Here is a 16,970-nt window from a genome sequence, read left to right as displayed (position 1 = left end):
AAATGAGTTGAAGGAATTGGGGGAGGGGAATTAGAAGATGGTAGAAATATAATAGAATTTTCCACCGTAAGAAATCTGAAGGTATTTTAAGGACGCTCACAGTTCTTTGGTGTCAAGCTCTGTGTACAAGCATTTTTTTCTGGAAATAACGTCTAATTCTAAGCTTGTGTTAAAGTAGGTTTAACAATCTGTTCGTTTTGAATATTCCTCCATAATACTTTTTTTAAAAATCTGTCAAATGTGCTTTCTGCTGTATCATAATTGTCTAGCCACAGTCAACGCTATAGGTAACACTGAGAGTGACGTCTGCAGTATAAATAGTTATCGTGGTTAAATTGTGTATCGAGTACTCCTTGCCCCCCGCCTAGTGGTGGCCACTGACAGTGGACAGGATAGTGGATTGTGAACCAGATATATACATTTTTAATATCGGAAATTAAATTATTACGAAAATGGTTCTCCCTCAATGGGGCCCCCCTCTTTTTTTTCTGCTTCCTTTAGCTGTTTGCAATTGTGTCTGCAGGGGAAATCAAACATAGCTGTCAGTGTTGACCCAAGGGCATTCATTTTAGTAGATATTGAGGTTATTGGGAGAAAGAGTTCATAATGCCTGTGATCTCAGAGCCAAAGTAGACGTGATGCTGTCCCCAAGTCTACTTTGGGGACCCCTCCACCATTTTAGGGCTGAAATGCCCCTCTGTTTACAAAAGCCACAGGAGCCTGATCCCGCTTTGGACCCTGGTGCAAGAGCTAGGGGGCTCCTGCCCCCCCCCTGTGCAAGTTTACAAGAGACCAAACCCTCCTACGTTTGGGATCTTGAAGATGGTGTATGGGGGGGGCACCCCTCTCCCTGTGCCATGGTCTCAATAAGGATCGGACCTCCGTGGCTTTTGTAAACAGAGGGGAATTTCATCCCTAAAATGGTGGAGGGGTCCCCGTGGTGGGCTCGGGGATCCATCACATCTGGATTGGGTCTCAGTTCACGGTCCAGTGTTCTAGTCTAAAACAGAAGCTCTTAATATCATCTCTCTGTGCATGTATGCTTTCAGTGTATGCATATTTAGGTGTCCTAATGGTGTAATCCTATGCCAAATTACTCCAGTCTAAACCATCTGTAGTAACATTGCATAGGATTGCTGCAAATGTAGGAATCCATTTTTTTAACAACTCGAGTATTATTCCCCCGAGTCACATTTTCAGAGCTATAATTTCATTCCCCTTCTGCACCACAGTCATTATTTTGTCTGTGGCACCAGGCAATTTTGATATAAAACGTTCATTAGATTATTTTACATAGACTACCTGAATTAAAAGGCCGGGGTGGGGTGGGGTAGGGGACGAAAACGCTGAAATTTTTGCAGCCTGTCGTATTAGAAGTTTAACGAGCCGTCCTCTTAAGCAGAGCAGCATTTCTAGAATGCTGCCGTCGGGACCTGGAATGAAATCGGTTCTCAATTCCTGGGACCGACATATCTGAAGGACCTCCTCTTCCCATATGTGCCCCGAAGAGCCTTGCAGTCACAGGATCAACATCTTCTGGTGACCCCCCAGCCCGAGGGTCGTCTGCTTAGCCTCGACCAGGGCCAGGGTTTTTTCTGCCCTGGCCCCGGCCTGGTGGAATCAGCTCCCACTGGAGATCAGGGCCCTGTGGGACCTTTTATTGTTCTGCAGGGCCTGCAAAACGGAGCTGTTCCACCAGGCTTTTGGGGTTTTCTGTCCACAGTTGGCCCCTCTGTTCTCAGTCCACCTCCCAATCTGCTGAAAGAGCCCACTGATTCCACCTGCAGCTCCAACAGATGTGAAACTCTTGCTACCTGTATGAATTTTTGTATTGTTTTAACTGTTTTTAATGTGATTTTATTGTAACGAGTCTTGGACTCGGCTTTTGTGATCCGCCCTGAGCCTGCTTTGGGGAGGGTGGAATAAAATGTAACACAAAATAAATAAAATGTAACAAAAAAATAATTAAGAAACAATCTTCCCAAAGTCAGCAGTTAAAATGCTTGGGGCTGTTTAGCTTGGAGAAACGACAGCTGAGGGGTGACATGATCGAGGTTTATAAGATTATGCATGGGATAGAGCAGGTTGAGAAAGAGGTACTTTTCTCCCTTTCTCACAATACAAGAACTCGTGGGCACTCAATGGAATTGCTGAGAGGTCGGGTTAGAACGGATAAAAGGAAGTTTTTCTTCACCCAAAGAGTGATTCACACATGGAATTCACTGCCACAGGAGGTGGTGGCAGCTACAAGCATGAACGGCTTCAAGAGGGATTTGGATAAACGTATGGAGCAGAGGTCCATCAGTGACTATTAGCCACAAGGTATAGATAGGGACTCTCGGTCTGGGGCAAATGATGCTCTGTATTCTTGGTGCTTGGTGGGAGGGCTTCTAGTGTCCTGGCCCCACTGCTGGAACTCCTGATGGCACCTGGTATTGTTGGCCACTGTGTGACAGAGTGTTGGACTGGATGGGCCATTGGCCTGATCCAACACTGGCTTCTCTTATGTTCTTATGTTCTTAATAATTAAAAATAATAATAATTACGTTCTTAATAAGTAACTTAACAATTAAAAAGAGCTACTAAACTTCGTAGAAAGGCTTCTCGTTGAGTGATTGGACTGATAACTGCCCTAGTGCTGTTCTTGCTTTACTGGACCGGTGTCCATCAGAGAACACCAGGAGAGGGCAGGCTGGCGCACTGTGGCTGGATCCTGTCGTACCGGAGAATCTCTCCTTCCAGCTGCTGTTGCAGAGGCCGTGGCAGGGAAGATAAGCAATAGCCAGGCAGTAGCTAGACAAGCCACCGACGGCCGGAGACGGAAGCGGTCACGCTTTTCTACGCAAATGCTATACTAGGAAGTATGGATTCATGCAGCAGTTCTGGGGTGGCACATGCAAGACATCATGGCAAGTTAAAAGGGAGGGGTACGCACTAACTCTTGACTGCAGTTGAGCACCTGCTAAAGTCCCTGCTGCTGAAATCAGTGTGGGCTTAATTTGGGGGCTGTGTCCACAGTTTGCAGTAATGAAACCAGCCTAGGAAGTTAGAATATTAACCCTGTGATGTAATGCCCCTTTAACGGGAGCAGTCTCCCAACACAGCACGGGTGTAAGTTGTAAAGCCTGAAGTATTTATTATCTTGTTGACTTGGCGCCAGCCAGCCAGTTGCTGATAACCGGCTCGTCTGAGATGCTGATAAACTGAGTTGTTCATTCCTTCTGATGCTTGCATATTATTTGGGTATTTTGGCAGTCTTGAGAGTATCTCAGCAGTGTCTTTGTCTAGGTGTTGGGTATTTTGGCAGTCTTGAGAGTATCTCAGCAGTATCTTTGTCCAGGTATCAGGCGTGTGGTCTAACATGTGGAACCTGCACTTTCGTTTCAGCGGTGGTAGGGTTACTATCGGCTGGTTGTGCAGTTTTGCTTACTGTGCCTTGGACCCTGATGGTTCTGACATTTGGATTTATTTCAGTGAGTGGTGTAAAGTTTTACTAACTCGACTGACTGGGTTTATTGACAGACTTTGACAAAAAGAAAAACATTAGCCTCTCCCTGCTCCGGGTGGCCTTGGGCCCTCGGATCCTCACTCCGGGTGGCCTTGGGGCGGCCACACGCTGCTAGCATAAACTACCCCACAAGGACGTTGGGATAAAAGGGTGGAAGAGAACCATGAATGTTGATGTAACGATTCCTTGGGGTTTTTGTGTGTGTGTGTCTTTAAAAGTTTACATGTGGAACCTGCACTTTCGTTTCAGCAGTGGTAGGGTTATTATCGGCTGGTTGTGCGGTTTTGCTTACCGTGCCTTGAACCCTGATGGTTCTGACATTTGGACTTGCGTCCTGTGCATTGCAGGTTGTGTTTTGGCCCATGCTGCGGAAAGTCTCCCCGATGAGTCAAGGGCTATACAATGTAGACCATGGATTCCCAACCTTTTTGACACTACGGGCACCTTTGGAATCCTGGCACAGAAGGGGGGGGGGAGGGTGCAGCTAGAAAATGGCTCCTACAGGAGGTGGAGCCAGCAACATAATGGCTGCCAAATGAAGTCACATAATGAAGATCCTTGTGTTGTGGTGACAACTGCTGCCAAAGCAACATTTTTAAAAAATCTGCACAGCCAATCAGATCTCCCACGACCAGTCAGAATACTTGCTGGGCAAAAGCCCCACCCGGGCCTGCCAGATTTCTGAAAACACTTGGTGGGCGTTGGGACCCCGGGTGCAGATCTTTATACTCTTGCCTAAAGAGTTAGGAGACTCTTTAGGGAGAGCATTTTGCTACTGTGGATTTTGTGCCTTGTTGCTATTATGGGGTTGTCAGGTTGACACAGCTTTTGTTTCTAAACCTTGTTCTCTCTTATTTCAGTGAGTGGTGTAAAGTTTTACTAACTCGACTGACTGGGTTTATTGACAGACTTGGACAAAAAGAAAAACATTAGCCTCTCCCCGCTCCGGGTGGCCTTGGGCCCTGGGAGCCCTGCTCCGGGTGGCCTTGGGCCGGCCACACGCTGCTAGTATAAACTACCCCACAAGGACGTTGGGATAAAATGGAGGAAGAGAACCATGTATGTTGACCTCACCATTTTGGAGGAAAGGTGGAATTAAATAAACAGACATATTTTTTATTTTCCAGGTAATGTTTGAAACTTACCAATTTTCTGGGGTCTACGTAGCCATTCAGGCGGTGCTCACTCTTTATGCTCAAGGTAAGTAAAGCACTGCTTTTCATTGCATGCACCTTAAAAGAGAATTATTGCAAAGGCTCATTTAAAATGGCCAGTATTTTCTTTTCCCCCAGCACAAATCCCCTGGCAGAGTTGGTCTCTCTCTTTGTTGCTTTTGTTTTGCAGTTCTTTAATAAATGAGTGATAAACATCACTGGTAAGACTGGCATTGTCCAGAATCCAGTTTGCTTCCTAGCAAACGAGTGTGTGTGTTTGTGTTCATAACTGGTGTAGAAATCATCACCTAGTATATTAAACTGCAACCGCATTTTATAACAGATTTGTGTCAGGTAGCAGGAAGGGGAGGGAAGAGAGTCAGGTGGAAAGTCTGTTCTTGTCTCCGATGGGGCTTGGGGAAGTGACAGAGAAACGGGAAAACTACTAGAAGAAGAGTTAGGTTTTGCCAGGTGAAGAAAAAGTTCTCAGACATCTATGGTTTAGGTACATAGGACTCAGGGGCCTATATAGAGGCAGGGATAGAGCAGGTGTCCTGTTTTACCACAGGGAAACAGTGCGTTAGGGACTTGTGAGATTAGCAGCCCACACCATGATTAACGCGATTTGGTCACTGCTACGGGAAGGTGTGATGTTGTGGGGTGGGGCCATCACAGTTCACCCATGTTTTATCACAAACTTGGGTGAGGTAGCAGACTGAGTAACCTAGCTTAGCCCAAGTTTGTCCTAGCCCGGAAGCTAAGCAGGGTCCAGCACAGTTAGTACTCTCCCAGATTAGAGTCCATGCACTTTAACCACTACACCAAACTGGCTCTCTGTGGGGAGGTTGAAGGCCTATAAAGAGGCAGGGATAGAGCAGGTGTCCTGTTTTACCTCAAGGAAACAGTGCGTTAGGGACTTGTGAGGAGGTTGAAGAAGACATTTGCTCTCACAAGATCAAAACTTACTGGTGGTTCCTGGCCCAAAAGATGTCCGGCTCTCCTTGACCAGAGCCGGGGCCTTCTCGGCCCCAACTCCCGTCTGGTGGAACTCTCGGCCTGGAGGCATCCATGCCCTGTGGGACCGAGTACAGTTCCGCAGGGCACGCAAGACAGAGCTGTTCCGCCGGGCCTATGCTTGAGGACAGTTATGGTTTTTTCCATCTCACCCGGCCCATAACCCTGCCCCACGGAGGAAGGAATTATATACTGCACCGCCATCATCGAGAGCATTGTTAGCGGTTGACTGAATTATTGGCAGTTGATGTTTTTAACTAAATATTGTATGTTTTAACTATCCAGTACACTGCCCTGAGCCCTTCGGGGTGGGGAGGGCGGTCTAGAAATTTAAGTTAACAAATAAATAATAAGTCCCAAGAAACGAGCTGATGCTGTGTCAAGACGCTGAGATTCTTGTGTTAAAGGAGTTCTGAGCCAAATCCTTCCCTCTCTAAGGCGCTTTCACACATGCTAAATACTGCGGTTTCCATCCACTTCGGAGACTGTTTGCAAGTGGATCTTGCCATTTCACACAGTAAAACCCCATTGCAAATTGCATTGAAAGTGTGTCATTTAGTGGGTGTGAAAGCACCCGCTCTCGCTTTCTCTAGGGAATAGCCTGTCATTTCACTTAGGCCGGCACTTGTGTCAAATTTTAGCTTCCCCAGATCAGAACTTCTGCTCTCCCTTATCCTAAATGGCTGATCCCTTGTTACATTCCTTGACATATCCTTCAAACCGCTAAGCATAAGCTGTTCTGGAGAAATGACAAGGAACCTGTTTTTGTGACGTGAAATGAAGGTGTTGGTGTGGATCACTCCAGGAGAAGGGGAGGGTGGGGAAAGCCATAGAAATTACCTCAGGTTCACAGAAATTACCTCAGGTTCACAGAAATTACCTCAGGTTCTACCTCCCCAGCCTTCCTCTGTAGTGGCAGCCAGTAGCCCAGCTCCAGTTATTTGTTAATGCCCTACTGACGATTAGCAACCCACACCATGATTAACGCGATTTGGTCACTGCTACGGGAAGGTGTGATGTTGTGGGGTGGGGCCATCACAGTTCACCCATGTTTTATCACAAACTCGGGTGAGGTAGCAGACTGAGTAACCCAGCTTAGCCCAAGTTTGTCATAGCCCGGAAGCTAAGCAGGGTCCAGCACGGTTAGTACTTGGATGGGAGACCCCCCCCCCCCAAAGAAGTCCAGGGTTGCTACACAGAGGCAGACAATGGCAAACCACTTCTGGCCTGACCTGACTGCCCCAGGCTAGCCCAGTCTCATCAGAGCTCAGACGCTAAGGAGGGTCAGCCCCGGTTAGTCCTTGGATGGGAGACCTCCAAGGGAGCCCAGGGTTGCTACGCAGAGGCAGGCAATGGCAAGCCACCTCCCGCCCGTAACACCCTGTGGATGGGGTTGCCTCAAGCCAGTTGCCACTTGATGGTACGTCACCTTACCTGTCTTAGAATCATAGAATCAGGGTCATCTAGTCCAACCCCCCCCTGCGCAATGCAGGAAATCCACAAATACCTCCCCCCACACCCCTAGTGACCAATGTTCCCTCTAAGCTGTGGAGTCTTGTGAGCAAAAATCCTACTTTGTGAGCTCCTGGCATTAAAGTTGTCAGCAAGCAATTTGGCTGCTGCATAAATTAGTTTGCTCTGGAGCTAAGGCAAAAATGTGTGAGCCGGAGGCTTAAAAACTGTGAGCTAGCTCACACTAACTCAGCTTAGAGGGAACACTGCTAGTGACCCCTGCTTCATGCCTAGAAGATGACCAAAAAGAACCCTCCAGGATCCCCGGCCAAACCGGCCTGGAGGAAAATTGCTTCCCGGCCCCAAAGTGGCGATCGACATTTCCCTGGGCGTGTATAAAAGGAATCCTTGGATCAGGTCCCTTATCTTTTCTTTCTTTAGCTTTTCTGAGGCTCAGGCTCTTTCCCGTGACTTAATTTCTTTTGGAAGCACACTCCTTTGCGTATTGATCTAAAAGGCTCCACAGTCCGTTCAATCGACCGCCCTCTTTCCTGAGAAGAGAAGACCGTCTTCACCTTCGTAGCTTAGCCAGAGCAGACCCTGTCCATTATGACCAATGGGATTGTGATGTCAGCATGTGTTCCAATAAAAGTTCTAGAAGAAAGCTGGTGTAACATTACGATAAGGCTTGCATTGTGAAGGATGGGGGTGGGGGGGAAGCTGTGGTTATTATATGTATGTATTTATTTAAAATCCCCACTAATGTGTATGGGCACAACAGTCGGGCAGTGAAGAGTGAAGGATGGGGGTGGGGGGGAAGCTGTGGTTATTATATGTATGTATTTATTTAAAATCCCCACTATTATTTATTATTATTTATTTATTTCATTCCATTTCTATACCGCTCCTTCCCGAAGGCTCGGAGCGGTTTACACATATATTTAATCATCTAACTAGGGCCACATATATTTCAAGGGAGATGGATGCCTTACCAGGCACCTAATCAGCGTAGGTCTTTTCTTTCTATGGCGGGTCTTGCTGGAACCAAGCGGTAGTGTCTTTTTCCGGTGGAGGTCTGTTCTCTTCGGCTCGGCTCCCCTGGGACGGCCCTCCGTGGCGTGCGGCTGTGCGATGAGTCGCACTGGTCTCTGTCCCGCAGGCTCCGACCGCGCTTACGTCACCGCACCTCCACGCCGCCCTGACCACGCCTCCACGAGTCGCCTGCTGTTTTTGCCGCCGATCTGTCGCCATGTTCTTTTTCTGCTGGCTCGCTCGTTGTTCGCCGCATTGCTTGGCCACCGCTGCTGCCCTCCGGTATTGGAGGTAGGGTGCCCCCCCACTCCTAAGGAGTGGGTACCCATTTGTCTAATTGCCACTTTAAGGGCTTTCGAGCCGCTGGGTGTATGGGCACGACCGTCGGGCAGGGAAGAAAGCCAATAGGAAGAAAATTGGTTCTTTTGAAATGTGGTGTTGGAGGAGCGTTTTACGGATACCGTGGACCCCCCCAAAAGACAAAGATGGGGGTTCTGGATCGAATCAAGCCTGAACTCTCCCTAGAAGCCAAAATGACTAAACTGAGGCTATTATCATTCGGTCGCATCATGAGAGGGCAAGAGTCACTGGAGAAGGCAAATAATACTAGGAAAAATTGAAGGCGGGAGAGTAGGAGAGACCCAAAATGAGACGAATTGACTCAAGAGCCATCTTGGTGTCGTGGTTAAGAGCGGCAAACTCTAATCTGAGGAACCGGGTTTGATTCCCCGCTCCTCCACACTCCGCCGGCTGGGTGACCTTGGGTCAGTCACAGTCCCCTCAGAGCTCTCTCAGCCCCACCTACCTCACCAAGGGGCCTGTTGTGGAGAGTGGAAGGGAAGGCGATTGTACGCCGCTCCGAGACGCCTTTGGGTAGTGAAGAGCAGGGCATAAAAGCAATTCTTCTTCTCCTCTTCTGCTGCTTCTTCTGCTGCAGAGTGTTGGACTGGATGGGCCATTGGCCTGATCCAACCTGGCTTCTCTAATGTTCTTAAGAGCAGAGGTCCATGAGTGGCCATTAGCCACAAGGTATCAATGGAACACTCAATCGGGGGCAGTGATGCTGTGTATTCTTGGTGCTTGGGGGTCCACAGTGGGAGGGCTTGTGGAGTTCTGGCCCCGCTCATGGACCTCCTGACGGCCTGACACAGCATGGCTTCTCTGATGTTCTTAAGAGCAGAGGTCCATGAGTGGCCATTAGCCACAAGGTATCAATGGAACACTCAATCGGGGGCAGTGATGCTGTGTATTCTTGGTGCTTGGGGGTCCACAGTGGGAGGGCTTGTGGAGTTCTGGCCCCGCTCATGGACCTCCTGACGGCCTGACACAGCATGGCTTCTCTGATGTTCTTAAGAGCAGAGGTCCATGAGTGGCCATTAGCCACAAGGTATAGATGCTGTGTATTCTTGGTGCTTGGGGGTCCACAGTGGGAGGGCTTGTGGAGTTCTGGCCCCGCTCATGGACCTCCTGACGGCCTGACACAGCATGGCTTCTCTGATGTTCTTAAGAGCAGAGGTCCATGAGTGGCCATTAGCCACAAGGTATAGATGGAACACTGTGTCTGGGGCAATGATGCTGTGTCTTCTTGGTGCTTGGGGGGGCAACAGTGGGAGGGCTTCTGGAATTCTGGCCCCACTGGTGGACCTCCTGATGGCCCCTGGTATTTTTGGCCACTGTGTGATACAGAGTGTTGGACTGGAGGGGCCACTGACCTGATCCAACACGACTTCTTATGGACTACAGCAGTGTATTTTCTAAACAGTGCTGTATGTCAGGCTATGGGTTTAAGTGCTCGTTGGGAAATGGTCGCTCTCTGTTTCTTTTATTCCTCCGCTGAGTAGCAGCCGAAATCCTTTTTTTTTTTACTTGAGGGGGGGGGGAAGAGAAACACGACCAGTGTTCCCTCTAAGCTGAGTGTGAGCTGGCACACATTTTTTTTTTTGTCTTAGCTCAGGAAGGATGTCTCCAGAGTAAACTAATTTATTCAGCAGCCAGATCGCTCATTCACAACGTTAATGCCAGTAGCTCACAAAGTAGAATTTTTTGCTCACAAGACTCCACAGCTGATGGAGAGTATTGAACACAACCCATCTTCACCATCAGAAGGCCCATAAAGAGAAAGGAAGATTGTGAATGAGGACACTCGGGTTCAGCTAAGATGCATTTATGCGGTTCGCATAGGGCTCTGTCAAACTGTCTCCCACAAGAGGCTGTCCTAATGAGTCCTTTCCAGACCGCCAAATAGAAGCCTTGAAGTGTCTTGGTCACTCGCGCCATTCTCCTAGAGGAGTGTGGAAATACACTGGCCATCCTTCAGGATGGATCTTATAAAGACGGATCCTAGATTGCGCTCCAGGCTTCAGCAGCGAGCCGGATTATTTCTAGGGTCTGTGACCCTGTCTGAAACTACTGCAAGAGGGATCATGGGCCAGAGCAATTCCCGTAGGATCTGGGCTTCATGGGCCGTTAAGCGAGCAATCCCAAACAGGTCTGTTCAGAAGAACGTCCCATTTTATTCAGTGGGGCTGACTCCCAAGCAAGTGGTTTTAGGATTGCACTGTAAGGAAAGGTCTTTGAAGACGGCAGCGCACTTGAGAGCCAGTTTGGTGTAGTGGTGAAGTGCGCGGACTCTAATCTGGGAGAACCGGGTTTGATCCCCCACTCCTCCACATGCAGCTGCTGGATGACCTTGGGCAAGCCGTAGTTCTGATAAGAGCTGTTCTTGAAAAAGAGCAGTTTCTATCAAGAGCTCTCTCAGCCCCACCTACCTCACAGGGTGTCTGTTGTGGGGAGGGGAAGGGAGAGGAGTTTGTGAGCCGCTCTGAGACTCCTTCGGGTAGTGAAGGGCGGGGTATAAATCCAATCTCTTCTTCTTCTTCTCCTCCTCCTCCTCATCTGCCCCCAAACACTTAATTGCTAGGAGACTTGTATATCAATTCTTTATCTTAGTACAGGTTGTCGTGTTTTTTATGGGACCTGCAAATCTCCAGTGCGGTGGAGTGGTTGGCGTGTCGGGCTTGGATCTGGGAGCCCCGGGTTTGAATCCTCCATTCTGCCATGGAAGCTCGCTGGGTGACCTTGGGCCAGTTGCACTCTCTTAGTCTAACCTGCCTCACAAGGTTGTTGTGAGGGCAAAACAGGAGAACGAGGAAAGGTGCTTTGGGGAGAAAGTTGGGCTACAAATGAAGCAAATAGGTGGCAGGGAAGGAGGGAAACAGAAGAGGGGAGGAAATGTTGCTTAGTTGTGCTTCCTTCCCCATGTACTTCGGGAGTCCTGCCCCCCCCCCCAGCAGGAACATACTTTGGTCCACTTCCTGTTCCTGTGGGCATTTGGCAACGTCTGTATGCAGAATTTCACTCTGTTGAAAGGTGAAATGACTAACATTCTCAGAATAGCAACCGATAAATCATCAGGCCGAAGATAAACACGGCCTAAGGTCTCTTTCGCATCGATCCTTCCTGTACCGTAAAGGAAACGTGCATGTCAGGTTTATTTTTGGTCGCTCTGCTGAAAAGCCGGCCGCCTCTCAGCAAGGAGGGAAGTCAAACAAGGTTAAGGTTTTAGAACCTGATCACCTCCTCCCAATATGATCCCGAGTCCTTCCACTTACGACATTTCTCATCTCCAGGTGATTTTTCCCCCCACCCCCTGCTCTTCCTGTCCAGGGTTACTGACAGGCGTCGTCGTGGATTCTGGAGACGGCGTGACCCACATCTGTCCCGTCTACGAAGGTTTCTCCCTTCCTCATCTCACCAGGAGGCTCGACATCGCTGGCAGAGATATTACCAGATACCTCATCAAGGTAATTAAATCCGAGCAGAAGGCCCCGTCAATCCCAGTCCCCCTTCGGTTTTATTTTGTTTGAAAGCCTGTGATAAGACCGAAATGGAAACCCCCGTCGAGGAAATTATTATTCGGCAGGAGACCGGAATCCGTTGTGGAAGAAAGGGGCTTTCCGGGGTACCCAAAGGCAGTGACTGGAACTCCCTTTCTTCAGAAACTTTCTGAAATCCCGGCTACCTCTCTGTATCCTTTAGTTCCCCTTTCGGGGTCTGCCGCTGCCGTTTAGTTTTCGGTGGCCAGCAACAGATCAAGAGTGTTCTACATAAATTCACCGAAAACACTGCTCACCTTCCCCGAGAGGAACTGGCTTCGGTTATCTCCCTTCCGTGTGACTTTCTTCCGTAAATGTGCATACGATTCCTTTAAAATGACTAAAATAGCCGGCGCAAACCTTTAGACGCAACGGCACGGCCCTTCGAAGCCGACTCACATCCGCAACATAAAATAAGGTCATGGGGAGGCACACAATTCAAAACCTCCCCGGGGAGAGTGGCGCGGCAACGAGATGCTGAAGAGAACCAAGCAAGTCTTAAATCGTTGCTTAAATTCCAGCAGGTGTTTGGGGCTAGGCATTGAGTCGGTGAAGTGCCACCCCAGAGGGAGGCCCCGTCTGCTGTGGTCTCCTGCCTCCCTTCAGAAGGTTGGGGGGTTCAGGGCTCCAAAAGAGACCTCAAATGGGCAGGCAGTTATAGGAGCAAGAAGGCACTCCTTTAAGCAGGGGTCTCCACGCTTTTTTAGCCCAAGAGCCCCTTTGGAATTCTGACACAGCAGGGTGGGCATTTTCGCCATATGGCCACCTCAGGACGTGAGAGCCAGATGCAGAAAAAAATGGCCGCCGCAGCTCACCTTCAGTCACACAGTGAAGGTTGCTACGCAGAGGCAAGCAACGGCAAGCCACTTCTCCCCTGACCTGCGTGGCCCGGGCTGGCTAGCTTGATCTCCTCAGATCTCAGAAGCTAAGCAGGGTTGGCCCTGGCTAGTAGTGGGCTGGGAGACCACCAAGGACGTCTAGGGTCCCTACGCAGAGGAAGGCATGTCCTAGATGTCCCAGGCTAGCCTGACCAAGAAGAGTTGGTTTTGAGTTCCCTCAAGGTCATGCCCCTCCCCTCCCCTGTTTGGTGTCGTGGTTAAGTGCGCGGACTCTAATCTGGGAGAACCGGGTTTGATTCCCCACTCCTCCACTTGCACCTGGCTGGATGACCTTGGGCAAGCCACAGTTCTCTCAGAGCTGTCCTTGAGAAAGAGCAGTTTGTGTCAGAGCTCTCTCAGCCCCACCGACCTCCCAGGGTGTCTGTTGTGGGGAGGGGAAGGGAAAGGAGTTTGTAAGCCGCTCTGAGACTCCTTTGGGGAGTGAAGGGCAGGGTATGAATCCAATCTCCTGTTCTTCTTTTGCCTCACAGGGTGTCTGTTGTGGGAAGGGGAAGGGAAAGGAGATTGTAAGCCGCTCTGAGACTCCTTTGGGGAGTGAAGGGCGGGGTTTCAATCCAATCTCCTCTTCTACTTCCCCGAGGACGTGGGCAACAGAATCATTTGGCAAGTCAAAACCTCGGGGTCTTCTTGAAGACAGTCGTGGAGCATATCTGTCAGGTCCCCAGCTAATTCAGTCTCCACACACATGATTGGCCTTGTAACGCTTTATTAGAGATATGACGCTGTGGGTTCAAGAGCTTTTGTTAGGACTGAGGAAATTCACAGGAAATTACAAGATATAGGTAGCAGCATAAAATTCCACATCCATTCACGTCACACCGACCCCTAGCGTTACTATGGCAACACAGATAGATGTATGGTGCCCTATCTAAACTAGGCTGGCAGAGAGATCCTCCAAGGTCAGTCCCACAGGAACTAACCTGGGGCGCTTCTTCAGCAGAGTTAGGGCCTCTACTCCCACGCAGTCCAACAACACACACACCCCTCAGGAATTTAACATGACAAGTGACGGCAATGAGAAACAGAACTTAAAGAAATCGAAAGTTAGCCTGAGCTTTGCAATATCTCAGTAACCTCTGCTGGTTTCAGAAATGGAAACCTGCACCTTCCTGCTGTGCTGTTCATTTGTATTTTGTGCTCAGATATCGAGAGAATACCTTGTGAAAATGATGCTCTGTCCCTGGACAAATGGCACATTAGCAATTCCCACTCGTGCCCCAAGAGCAAACTGCAGGACCTGAAAGCTCCAGCGTCTTTTCTGCGTAACGTGCTGTTTCGGTGAATGGGCTTCAGCAGCCCTTTTCCTTTGTAGAGGCTATGTAGGGGAGGTACAGCGTTTTCCCGATCCGTCACTAACTGCGCTTCCTTTCACCCCAGCTGCTCTTGCTACGAGGTTACGCCTTCAACCATTCCGCCGATTTTGAGACGGTGCGCATGATTAAAGAGAAGCTCTGCTACGTGGGCTACAATATTGAGCAGGAGCAGAAGCTGGCCTTGGAAACGACCGTGCTGGTGGAGTCCTACACGGTGAGTTGGCGTCCGGCTACTTGTCCAATGCAGAGTGGAAAGCAAACAGGTTGGATCCAGCCATTGGGATCTCTTTGGTGCCAGTTTGGTGTAGTGGTGAGAAGCGCAGACTGTAATCTGGGAGAACCAGGTTTGATTCCGCCCTCCTCCACATGCAGCCGCTGGTGTGACCTTGGGCCAGTCACAAGTTCTTTCAGAGCTGTTCTCAAAAGAGCAGTTCTTGAGAGCGCTCTCTCAGCCCCACCTACCTCACAGGGTGTGTGTTGTGGGAAGGGAAAGGAGATTGTAAGCCGCCCTGAGACTCCTTTGGGTAGTGAAGGGCGGGGTATAAATCCAATCTCTTCTTCTCCTCTTTGTCTACTGTTAGGGTTCCCCCCCAGTAGCACATTAATTACATGTGATAGTCTGTTGCTGTGTTGAACATCGTAAATTAGCAGCGGTAAGCAGTGTTCCCTCTAAGCTGAGTGAGTGTGAGCTAGCTCACAGTTTTTTAGCCTCCGGCTCAGACATTTTCATCATAGCTCAGGAAGGGATGGCTCCAGAGCAAACTAATGTATGCAGCGGCCAAATCACTCGCTCACAACGTTAATCCCAGTAGCTCACAAAGTAGAAGTTTTGTTCACCACACTCCACAGCTTATAAGGGAATATTGGCAGTAAGTACGTTCTTTCCAAAGGCAGAAGTCATGAGTGAAATCTTAAAGCTGTTTATCTTCCTCTTTCAAAATGAGGACTGTGACGTTTGCCCTGTCAAAGCAACCAGCACTCTGTAGAACAGGGGTCCCGAACCTTTTTTTTTGAGTCCACAGGTTTCTTTGGAATTCTGACCCAACACGGTGAGCCCAGCCACAAAATGGCTGCTGCCAGAGGCGGAGCCAGGCTCAAAATGGCTGCCACAGCTTACTTTTTAGTCATACACTAGGGGAAGTGTCAGTGGGTGCCTTGGTACCACCGGGTACCCTGCTGTGGTTCGCTGCCGTAGAGCAAGCTAAGCTAACGCATTATGTGATCATAGAATCATAGAGTTGGAAGGGGCCATACAGGCCATCTAGTAGTCCAACCCCCTGCCCAATGCAGGACCAGCCTAAAGCATCTCTGACAAATATTCGCCCCGCCTCATCTTGAAAGCTGTCAGTGAAGGGGAGCTCACCTCCTCCCTAGGCGGCCGATTCCACCTTTGAACCACTCTGACCGTGAAAAAGTTTTTCCTGATATCCAGCCGATACCTTTCTGCATGTAATTTAAACCTGTTGCTTCGGGTACTCTCCTCTGCCGCCAACTGGAACAGCTCCCTGCCCTCCTCCAAGTGACAGCCTTTCAAATATTTAAAGAGAGCAATCATGTCCCCCCTCCAATAGAGTGGTCGGGAATTCACCCTTGCACGCTTGAGCCGGCACTGGTTAAGGGGAGGGGGGGGTTCCCAGTAACAACGACGTGCTTGCAAGACGCAGCTTGCATTCAGTACATAAGAACATAAGAGATGCCAATGTTGGATCAGGCCAAAGGCCCATCCAGTCCAACACTCTGTGTCACACAGTGGCCAGTAGAGATCTAATAACTTCTGGGGCGCCTTTTGTTCTCCAGCTCCCCGACGGCAGGATCATCAAAGTGGGCGGCGAACGGTTCGAGGCCCCGGAGGCTCTGTTCCAGCCTCACCTGATCAACGTGGAAGGGGTGGGCGTTGCCGAACTGCTCTTCAACACCATCCAAGCTGCAGACATCGACACCAGGTATCCGTCGTCTGCCTGTGGAAGGTGGAATGGGAAAGGGGGTGCGTCTGGAATCGCAGCGAGGCTTTTTTAGACCCATGAAGGAAGCAAATGTCCAGTGGCAACTTGAAAACACTTGCCAGTGTTTATTTTAGCGTGAGCTTTTGTGGGTCACACAGTCTGCTTTGTCAGATGGACATGTGATGGGAAACCAGGCTGAGGAGCTTTTATGGGGGCCAGTCGTGGTGGTTGTGGGGAGCCAAGGCTTGGTGTGAATTACCTCATATGAACAAAATACATACCATGAAATAGCAACAAATATGCACAGACAGTTTGGTGTAGTGGTTAAGTGCACGGACTCTAATCTGGGAGAACCGGGTTTGATTCCCCACTCCTCCACTTGCAGCTACTGGATGACCTTGGGCAAGCCATAGTTCTGGCACAGCTGTTCTTGAAAAAGAGCAGTTTCTGTCAGAGCTCTCTCAGCCCCGCCTGCCTTACAGGGTGTCTGTTGTGGGGAGGGGAAGGGAAAGGAGATGGTAAGCCGCTCTGAGACTCCGAGTGAAGGGCAGGGTATAAATCCAATCTCCTCCTCCTCTTCCTCCTCCTCCTCTTCTTTTTCAAATTTACTTATAAATAATGTAATGGTGCTCAATAGAGCTTATATTATATACAGTCCTTGTTATTTGTATCAGTACAAGTACTACAGATGACAACATTGTCTACTTCTTACAACAACCCATTGAAACAACGGCATGTTCTATTACACAATGCAGCACAGGGTCCCGGTTTACTTTCAGC

The 16,970-nt window shown here is 49.3% G+C and overlaps 1 protein-coding gene across 1 annotated transcript in view; it reads left to right on the top strand.

Moving 5' to 3' along the window:
• LOC107107618 (actin-related protein 2) overlaps window positions 1-16,190 on the top strand; it is a gene marked incomplete at its 3' end in the record, with an annotated part of 36,801 nt that extends 20,611 nt beyond the window's left edge. Inside the window, exons 4-7 of the mRNA XM_015407926.1 lie at window positions 4,636-4,708; window positions 11,827-11,963; window positions 14,312-14,461; window positions 16,045-16,190. Coding sequence (XP_015263412.1) covers window positions 4,636-4,708; window positions 11,827-11,963; window positions 14,312-14,461; window positions 16,045-16,190 — 506 coding nt within the window. The remainder of the gene's footprint in view (window positions 1-4,635; window positions 4,709-11,826; window positions 11,964-14,311; window positions 14,462-16,044) is intronic.
• Window positions 16,191-16,970: the final 780 nt, after the last annotated feature.

Source organism: Gekko japonicus, unplaced genomic scaffold (genome assembly GCF_001447785.1).
Source record: "Gekko japonicus isolate JY-2015 unplaced genomic scaffold, Gekko_japonicus_V1.1 scaffold5017, whole genome shotgun sequence".
In the NCBI taxonomy this organism is placed as follows: domain Eukaryota; kingdom Metazoa; phylum Chordata; class Lepidosauria; order Squamata; family Gekkonidae; genus Gekko; species Gekko japonicus.
Note: the sequence above shows the minus strand (reverse complement) of the source record. Positions and strands in the feature narration are given on the sequence as shown.